This window comes from Bufo gargarizans, unplaced genomic scaffold (genome assembly GCF_014858855.1).
Source record: "Bufo gargarizans isolate SCDJY-AF-19 unplaced genomic scaffold, ASM1485885v1 fragScaff_scaffold_576_pilon, whole genome shotgun sequence".
Classification (NCBI taxonomy): Eukaryota; Metazoa; Chordata; class Amphibia; order Anura; family Bufonidae; genus Bufo; species Bufo gargarizans.
The window spans coordinates 288,056-299,633 of NW_025334140.1; the positions used below are offsets into that span (position 1 = coordinate 288,056).

General features: G+C 43.6%; 1 protein-coding gene across 3 annotated transcripts in view; it reads left to right on the plus strand.

Moving 5' to 3' along the window:
* The window catches only part of LOC122922624 (histo-blood group ABO system transferase 2-like), a 28,764-nt gene extending 19,157 nt beyond the window's left edge, over positions 1–9,607 (plus strand). For 2 of the 3 annotated variants that reach the window (XM_044273309.1, XM_044273307.1), the window contains 4 exons: positions 5,712–5,867; positions 6,879–6,914; positions 7,143–7,277; positions 8,299–9,607. In XM_044273309.1, the coding sequence (XP_044129244.1) occupies positions 5,712–5,867; positions 6,879–6,914; positions 7,143–7,277; positions 8,299–8,983 (1,012 nt within the window). In that variant the 3' untranslated portion in view covers positions 8,984–9,607. The remainder of the gene's footprint in view (positions 1–5,711; positions 5,868–6,878; positions 6,915–7,142; positions 7,278–8,298) is intronic. The other variant, XM_044273308.1, reaches the window with a different exon arrangement.
* Positions 9,608–11,578: the final 1,971 nt, after the last annotated feature.

An 11,578-nucleotide genomic window follows, 5' to 3' on the forward strand; every position in this document is an offset into this window, starting at 1 on the left:
TATATCACACAGCACACATAAATGACGCTGCTATACCGTACACATAAGTAATGTATATCACACAGCACACACAAATGACACTGCTATACCGTACACATAAGTAATGTATATCACACAGTACACAAATGACGCTGCTATACTGTACACATAAGTAATGTATATCACACAGTACACATAAATGCCACTGCTATACCGTACACATAAGTAATGTATATCACACAGCACACATAAATGACGCTGCTATACCGTACACATAAGTAATGTATATCACACAGCACACATAAATGACACTGCTATACCGTACACATAAGTAATGTATATCACACAGCGCACACAAATGACGCTGCTATACCGTGCACATAAGTAATGTATATCACACAGCACACATAAATGACACTGCTATACCGTACACATAAGTAATGTATATCACACAGCACACATAAATGACTCTGCTATACCGTGCACATAAGTAATGTATATCACACAGCACACATAAATGACGCTGCTATACCGTACACATAAGTAATGTATATCACACAGCACACACAAATGACACTGCTATACCGTACACATAAGTAATGTATATCACACAGTACACAAATGACACTGCTATACCGTACACATAAGTAATGTATATCACACAGTACACAAATGACGCTGCTATACCGTGCACATAAGTAATGTATATCACACAGCACACATAAATGACACTGCTATACCGTACACATAAGTAATGTATATCACACAGCACACATAAATGACTCTGCTATACCGTGCACATAAGTAATGTATATCACACAGCACACATAAATGCCACTGCTATACCGTACACATAAGTAATGTATATCACACAGCACACATAAATGACGCTGCTATACCGTACACATAAGTAATTTATATCACACAGTACACATAAATGACGCTGCTATACCGTGCACATAAGTAATGTATATCACACAATACACATAAATGCCGCTGCTATACCGTACACATAAGTAATGTATATCACACAGCACACATGAATGACGCTGCTATACCGTACACATAAGTAATGTATATCACACCGTACACACAAATGACACTGCTGTACCGTACACATAAGTAATGTATATCACACAGCACACATAAATGACGCTGCTATACCGTACACATAAGTAATTTATATCACACAGTACACATAAATGACGCTGCTATACCGTGCACATAAGTAATGTATATCACACAATACACATAAATGCCGCTGCTATACCGTACACATAAGTAATGTATATCACACCGTACACACAAATGACACTGCTGTACCGTGCACATAAGTAATGTATATCACACAATACACATAAATGACGCTGCTATACCGTGCACATAAGTAATGTATATCACACAGTACACATAAATGACGCTGCTATACCGTACACATAAGTAATGTATATCACACAGTACACATAAATGCCGCTGCTATACCGTACACATAAGTAATGTATATCACACCGTACACACAAATGACACTGCTGTACCGTACACATAAGTAATGTATATCACACAGCACACATAAATGCCGCTGCTATACCGTACACATAAGTAATGTATATCACACAGCACACATAAATGACGCTGCTATACTGTACACATAAGTAATGTATATCACACAGCACACATAAATGCCGCTGCTATACCGTACACATAAGTAATGTATATCACACAGCACACATAAATGACGCTGCTATAACGTACACATAAGTAATGTATATCACACAGCACACATAAATGACGCTGCTATACCGTACACATAAGTAATGTATATCACACAGTACACATAAATGCCGCTGCTATACCGTACACATAAGTAATGTATATCACACCGTACACATAAATGACGCTGCTATACCGTACACATAGGTAATGTATATCACACCGTACACATAAATGCCGCTGCTATACCGTACACATAAGTAATGTATATCACACCGTACACATAAATGACACTGCTATACCGTACACATAAGTAATGTATATCACACCGTACACATAAATGACGCTGCTATACCGTATACATAAGTAATGTATATCACACAGTACACATAAATGACACTGCTATACCGTACACATAGGTAATGTATATCACACCGTACACATAAATGACACTGCTATACCGTACACATAAGTAATGTATATCACACAGCACACATAAATGACACTACTATACTGTACACATAAGTAATGTATATCACACAGTACACATAAATGACACTACTATACCGTACACATAAGTAATGTATATCACACAGCACACATAAATGACGCTGCTATACTGTACACATAAGTAATGTATATCACACAGTACACATAAATGACACTGCTATACTGTACACATAAGTAATGTATATCACACAGTACACATAAATGACACTGCTATACCGTACACATAGGTAGTGTATATCACACAGCACACATAAATGACACTGCTATACTGTACACATAAGTAATGTATATCACACAGTACACATAAATGACACTGCTATACCGTACACATAGGTAATGTATATCACACAGTACACATAAATGACGCTGCTATACCGTACACATAACTAATGTATATCACACAGTACACACAAATGACACTGCTATACCGTACACATAAGTAATGTATATCACACAGTACACATAAATGACACTGCTATACCGTACACATAAGTAATGTATATCACACCGTACACATAAATGACACTGCTATACCGTACACATAAGTAATGTATATCACACAGCACACATAAATGACGCTGCTATACCGTACACATAAGTAATGTATATCACACCGTACACATAAATGACACTGCTATACCGTACACATAAGTAATGTATATCACACAGCACACATAAATGCCGCTGCTATACTGTACACATAAGTAATGTATATCACACAGCACACATGAATGACGCTGCTATACCGTACACATAGGTAATGTATATCACACCGTACACATAAATGACACTGCTATACCGTACACATAAGTAATGTATATCACACCGTACACATAAATGACACTGCTATACCGTACACATAAGTAATGTATATCACACAGTACACATAAATGACGCTGCTATACCGTACACATAAGTAATGTATATCACACAGCACACATGAATGACGCTGCTATACCGTACACATAAGTAATGTATATCACACCGTACACATAAATGACACTGCTATACCGTACACATAAGTAATGTATATCACACCGTACACATAAATGACACTGCTATACCGTACACATAAGTAATGTATATCACACAGCACACATAAATGACGCTGCTATACCGTACACATAAGTAATGTATATCACACACAATACACATAAATGACACTGCTATACCGTACACATAAGTAATGTATATCACACCGTACACATAAGTAATGTATATCACACCGTACACATAAATGACACTGCTATACCGTACACATAAGTAATGTATATCACACAGCACACATAAATGCTGCTGCTATACTGTACACATAAGTAATGTATATCACACCGTACACATAAATGACACTGCTATACCGTACACATAAGTAATGTATATCACACCGTACACATAAATGACACTGCTATACCGTACACATAAGTAATGTATATCACACAGCACACATGAATGACGCTGCTATACCGTACACATAGGTAATGTATATCACACAGCACACATGAATGACGCTGCTATACCGTACACATAAGTAATGTATATCACACAGTACACATAAATGACACTGCTATACCGTACACATAAGTAATGTATATCACACAGCACACATAAATGACGCTGCTATACCGTGCACATAAGTAATGTATATCACACAGCACACATAAATGACGCTGCTATACCGTGCACATAAGTAATGTATATCACACAGCACACATAAATGTCGCTGCTATACCGTACACATAAGTAATGTATATCACACCGTACACATGAATGACGCTGCTATACCGTACACATAGGTAGTGTATATCACACAGCACACATAAATGTCGCTGCTATACCGTACACATAAGTAGTGTATATCACACAGTACACATAAATGACGCTGCTATACCGTACACATAAGTAATGTATATCACACAGTATACATAAATGACACTGCTATACCGTACACATAAGTAATGTATATCACACAGCACACATAAATGACGCTGCTATACCGTACACATAAGTAATGTATATCACACAGTACACATAAGTAATGTATATCACACAGTACACATAAATGACGCTGCTATACCGTACACATAAGTAATGTATATCACACAGTACACATAAATGACGCTGCTATACCGTACACATAAGTAATGTATATCACACAGTACACATAAATGACGCTGCTATACCGTACACATAAGTAATGTATATCACACAGTACACATAAGTAATGTATATCACACAGTACACATAAATGACGCTGCTATACCGTACACATAAGTAATGTATATCACACAGTACACATAAATGACGCTGCTATACCGTACACATAAGTAATGTATATCACACAGTACACATAAATGACGCTGCTATACCGCACACATAAGTAATGTATATCACACAGTACACATAAATGACACTGCTATACCGTACACATAAGTAATGTATATCACACAGCACACATAAATGACGCTGCTATACCGTACACATAAGTAATGTATATCACACAGTACACATAAATGACGCTGCTATACCGTACACATAAGTAATGTATATCACACAGTACACATAAATGACACTGCTATACCGTACACATAAGTAATGTATATCACACAGTACACATAAATGACGCTGCTATACCGTACACATAAGTAATGTATATCACACAGTACACATAAATGACACTGCTATACCGTACACATAAGTAATGTATATCACACAGCACACATAAATGACGCTGCTATACTGTACACATAACTAATGTATATCACACAGTACATATAAATGACACTGCTATACCGTACACATAAGTAATGTATATCACACAGTACACATAAATGACACTGCTATACCGTACACATAAGTAATGTATATCACACAGCACACATAAATGACGCTGCTATACCGTACACATAAGTAATGTATATCACACAGTACACATAAATGACGCTGCTATACCGTACACATAAGTAATGTATATCACACAGCACACATAAATGACGCTGCTATACCGTACACATAAGTAATGTATATCACACAGCACACATAAATGACGCTGCTATACCGTACACATAAGTAATGTATATCACACAGTACACATAAATGACGCTGCTATACCGTACACATAACTAATGTATATCACACAGCACACATAAATGACACTGCTATACCGTGCACATAGGTAATGTATATCACACAGTACACATAAATGACACTGCTATACCGTACACATAAGTAATGTATATCACACAGTACACATAAATGACGCTGCTATACCGTACACATAACTAATGTATATCACACAGCACACATAAATGACACTGCTATACCGTACACATAGGTAATGTATATCACACAGCACACATAAATGACACTGCTATACCGTGCACATAGGTAATGTATATCACACAGTACACATAAATGACGCTGCTATACCGTACACAGGTATTATGCTCATGGAGCCCAGACACCATCAAACACCTCTATTAATGGATCTGTCACTTACCTCGCACATCCCACAGGACACTACGGTTTTCCTCTGTACGGCTGTATAAAGCCTCCATATCATCCACACAAAGCGCCCACTTTATGTCGTCCTCACCCAGGGGCACCACCACTAACCTCTCCGTCGACTCCTCATCACCTCAAGACCTTTATAAAGACATCGCTCTGCAAAGGTAAAACAGTCTGCAGGGTCAGTGGAAGCCCACCCACAAAGGACCCCCGTGGTGGTGGGCACTGGCTGAGACCCTCATAGTGGTGGTGGGCACTGGCTGAGACCCTCATAGTGGTGGTGGGCACTGGCTGAGACCCTCATAGTGGTGGTGGGCACTGGCTGGGACCCTCATAGTGGTGGTGGGGGGCACTGGCTGAGACCCTCATAGTGGTGGTGGGGGGCACTGGCTGAGACCCTCATAGTGGTGGTGGGCACTGGCTGAGACCCTCATAGTGGTGGTGGTGGTCACTGGCTGAGACCCTCATAGTGGTGGTGGTGGTCACTGGCTGAGACCCTCATAGTGGTGGTGGTGGGCACTGGCTGAGACCCTCATAGTGGTGGTGGGCGGCACTGGCTGAGACCCTCATAGTGGTGGTGGTGGGCACTGGCTGAGACCCTCATAGTGGTGGTGGGGGGCACTGGCTGAGCCCCTTATAGTGGTGGTGGGGGGCACTGGCTGAGACCCTCATAGTGGTGGTGGGGGGCACTGGCTGAGACCCTCATAGTGGTGGTGGGGGGCACTGGCTGAGACCCTCATAGTGGTGGTGGGGGGCACTGGCTGAGACCCTCATAGTGGTGGTGGGGGGGCACTGGCTGAGACCCTCATAGTGGTGGGGGGGGGGGCACTGGCTGAGACCCTCATGGGAAGGGCGCGCAGGGGCTGGGAGCGGTACCCCGCGGGGCGCGCAGGGGCTGGGAGCGGTACCCCGCGGGGCGCGCAGGGGCTGGGAGCGGTACCCCGCGGGGCGCGCAGGGGCTGGGAGCGGTACCCCGCGGGGCGCGCAGGGTTATGGTCTTGGTTGGTGTTCACTTATTGCAGGGAAGGAATGGACAGGGCTGTGCCCTGTATGGTTTGTGTGATGGAGCAGACTATTCAAGGACTGTTTCGGGATTTTTGGGGTCATACTGATGAGAATAAGTCAATAAATGAAATATTTTATCTTCTCCTAACACCCCTCCCCCCATTTTACAGGATGCTGTATGAGAAGCCGGATGCCTTGAAGTCCCCGTAAGTGTCTGCACTGCCGCCTGCTGATGCTGTCAAAGCCTTAATATTAGGGGGGCTCCAGCCGCATGTGTACTTTTGTGGGGGAGGGGCATCTTTATATTTAATAATCGCATACTGTCTTAACCAATCTGCAATCTCTGGGTATAATGTCATACGTGGAGGAAGATCATCATCCACTGTAACCATCCGTTTTCCTGCAGACCATGATGCGGTGTCACTGTCTTGCAGGAGGTCTGACATCTCCATGATGGCTCCCTGGTTCGCCCCTATTGTCTGGAACGGCACCTATAACATTGACATATTGAATGCACAGTTCCAGTCAAGAGGCGTCCACATCGGCCTCACGGTGTTTGCTGTTAAGAAGTGAGTAATGTCGCAGGAATACGCCGCCCATAAGACGGTGGTCGGAAGGAACAGAATGCAGGTGGAGGAGGATCTGTAGTAGCTTCATGGTGAGAGATTCTGGAGGAGCAAAGAAGAAAGCGGAAGATAATGAGACAAACACAAAGTAATATCTCATTTAGATCAAAACACAAATGTGCCCACCTACCACAGCAAGGCAGGAACCTACCTACCTCTAGAGGAGAGCAGGGCCGGCACATATAATACTGCACTTTATGTGTTACCTCTGTGTGCACTCAGCATTCAGAGGAAGAGCAAACTCCACTCAGTGTATCACCCAATCAGAGGAATCGATGGCGTCATAGGACTGTGTTCAGACCTGGTGGCGGCCATAGCTCAGAGTATGGACTACAAAGACAATCGATGCGGTGGGCACTGTAGTGGGCATCTGTGGCTGGCACTATTGGAGGCAGGTCACCCCTTTCATCCAGTACATCCATCTACCTGGGGCTTCTAAGCAGAGTGCGTATGTAGCTGGGTTGTAGGCTTAGGTAAGTCCACAGAGAGGCAGTATACAGTGTTAGTGACCCATCTACGGAAGCCACCTTGACACCTGCTAGATGGGCCCGACACACGTTTGATCAAATATATGCGCTAAGAGCTTCCATTACTCATTTATAGTAGGTATTATACCACTTTTATTTAGAATGACCCCCATTTCTTAGCTGTATCATGGTTTGCGTCATGGCTATGCCCCTGTGATTCTGAAGGTTCTGGTCTAAATGTCCTTGTACTATTGGAGGCAGGTCACCCCTTTCATCTAGGAGCACTCATGACTTCTTGGCTCACCAATGTGTTAGTGGCCCCAAAGTAATTGTGAGATAAGTGAGACTGGACAGAGCGGGCGGCGAGTAATGTTCTTGTAGTACCTGCTGATGATGGTCTGGAATAGCTGATGCTCTAAGCCTGGTCCTCGCCGGAGTCTACTTACTGGATTATGGCTGTTTGCTGGATGTAACCCCCTTTCTTCCTTATTTTCCAGATATACCGTTTTTGTCCCGACTTTTCTAGAGACGGCTGAGAAGTATTTCATGGTGGGACACAAGGTCAACTACTATGTGTTTACAGACCGTGTGAGTGACATTCCAATCATAGAGCTGGCGGAGGGCAGGCGAATGGTGGTACTGAGTGTGCCCACCTACCAGAGATGGCAGGACGTGTCCATGAGGCGCATGGAGATACTCCAGGACTATTCCCGCCAGCGATTCATGGATGAGGTGGATTACCTGGTGTGTGTGGATGTGGACATGAGGTTCAATGATGAGGTTGGGGTGGAGATCTTAAGCAACCTGTTTGGGACACTACATCCGGGCCTGTACAGGGCCCCACGTGAAGGTTACACGTATGAGCGGAACCCACAGTCTGAGGCCTACATCCCCCTAGACGAGGGAGACTTTTATTATGCCGGGGGCTTCTTTGGGGGGAATGTAGAAGAGGTTCACAAGCTGACCAACTTCTGCCATAACGCCATAATGACGGACAAGGCCAAGAACATTGAGGCCATCTGGCACGACGAGAGCTACCTCAACAAATACTTCTTGTACCACAAGCCCTCCAAGATCCTGTCCCCGGAATATCTGTGGGACGACGACTTTGGCACACCGCCCTTCCTCAAGAGAAGGAGATTTCTCGCTGTGAGAAAAAACCACAAAGAAATACGGAACTAGAAAAAACGAGAATAAAAAACCTTTATTATTCTTTGTGATGTCATCGAGGGGCACTGGATTATCGGATGTGGACCGCTCCTCCTTGTAGATAAGCCTGGGAACAGCTGCTGAGCTCTTGGAAGTACTGCACCATGCGGCTTCAGTTTCTGTTGGTCAGCAAAGAGCACATTCGCTGTTCACAGCTGGGGTGTCGTTAATAAACATCAGCAGCGACGAGAGCCATCAAGGTTCATGCTCACGACTGTGGTGGTTTTGCAGTCTGCAAATTGCGGATCCGCAAAACAGTTACCGGCCGTGTGCATTCTGTGAAACGGAACAGCCGGACCCTAATAGAACAGATCTATCACCGTCTGTAATATGGACACATTCTATGGTCTTGTGGAACGGCCGTTAAGTGAATGGTTCCACATATGAGCCTAGAAAAACCACGGAATTAACAAGGACAAAAAATACATTCGTGAGCATCAGCCCTTAGTCTGAACTTCAGGAAAGGAGAAAGATTTGTGTTGCTGCTGAGACCGGTTACTTTTATATATAATCTGCTCAGCTCCTCCTGCTCTATAACACACTGCCTGCAGATTACACGGTGACAGGTTCTCTGTATATATAATCTGCTCAGCTCCTCCTGCTCTATAACACGCTGCCTGCAGATTACATGGTGACAGGTTCTCTTATATATAATCTGCTCAGCTCTTCCTGCTCTATAACACGCTGCCTGCAGATTACACGGTGACAGGTTCTCTGTATATATAATCTGCTCAGCTCCTCCTGCTCTATAACACGCTGCCTGCAGATTACACGGTGACAGGTTCTCTGTATATATATATAATCTGCTCAGCTCCTCCTGCTCTATAACACGCTGCCTGTAGATTACACGGTGACAGGTTCTCTGTATATATAATCTGCTCAGCTCCTCCTGCTCTATAACACGCTGCCTGTAGATTACACGGTGACAGGTTCTCTGTATATATATATAATCTGCTCAGCTCCTCCTGCTCTATAACACGCTGCCTTGCAGATTACACTGGTGACAGGTTCTCTGTATATATAATCTGCTCAGCTCCTCCTGCTCTATAACACGCTGCCTGCAGATTACATGGTGACAGGTTCTCTGTATATATAATCTGCTCAGCTCCTCCTGCTCTATAACACACTGCCTGCAGATTACACGGTGACAGGTTCTCTGTATATATAATCTGCTCAGCTCCTCCTGCTCTATAACACGCTGCCTGCAGATTACACGGTGACAGGTTCTCTGTATATATAATCTGCTCAGCTCCTCCTGCTCTATAACACGCTGCCTGTAGATTACACGGTGACAGGTTCTCTGTATATATAATCTGCTCAGCTCCTCCTGCTCTATAACACGCTGCCTGCAGATTACACGGTGACGCGTTCTCTGTATATATAATCTGCTCAGCTCCTCCTGCTCTATAACACGCTGCCTGCAGATTACATGGTGACAGGTTCTCTGTATATATAATCTGCTCAGCTCCTCCTGTTCTATAACACGCTGCCTGCAGATTACACGGTGACAGGTTCTCTGTATATATAATCTGCTCAGCTCCTCCTGCTCTATAACACACTGCCTGCAGATTACACAGTGACAGGTTCTCTTTATATATAATCTGCTCAGCTCCTCCTGCTCTATAACACACTGCCTGCAGATTACATGGTGACAGGTTCTCTGTATATATAATCTGCTCAGCTCCTCCTGCTCTATAACACACTGCCTGCAGATTACACGGTGACAGGTTCCTCTGTATATATAATCTGCTCAGCTCCTCCTGCTCTATAACACGCTGCCTGCAGATTACACGGTGACAGGTTCTCTGTATATATAATCTGCTCAGCTCCTCCTGCTCTATAACACGCTGCCTGCAGATTACACGGTGACAGGTTCTCTGTATATATAATCTGCTCAGCTCCTCCTGCTCTATAACACGCTGCCTGCAGATTACACGGTGACAGGTTCTCTGTATATATAATCTGCTCAGCTCCTCCTGCTCTATAACACGCTGCCTGCAGATTACATGGTGACAGGTTCTCTGTATATATAATCTGCTCAGCTCCTCCTGCTCTATAACACGCTGCCTGCAGATTACACGGTGACAGGTTCTCTGTATATATAATCTGCTCAGCTCCTCCTGCTCTATAACACGCTGCCTGCAGATTACATGGTGACAGGTTCTCTGTATATATAATCTGCTCAGCTCCTCCTGCTCTATAACACGCTGCCTGCAGATTACATGGTGACAGGTTCTCTGTATATATAATCTGCTCAGCTCCTCCTGCTCTATAACACGCTGCCTGCAGATTACATGGTGACAGGTTCTCTGTATATATAATCTGCTCAGCTCCTCCTGCTCTATAACACGCTGCCTGCAGATTACATGGTGACAGGTTCTCTGTATATATAATCTGCTCAGCTCCTCCTGCTCTATAACACGCTGCCTGCAGATTACATGGTGACAGGTTCTCTGTATATATAATCTGCTCAGCTCCTCCTGCTCTATAACACGCTGCCTGCAGATTACACGGTGACAGGTTCTCTGTATATATAATCTGCTCAGCTCCTCCTGCTCTATAACACGC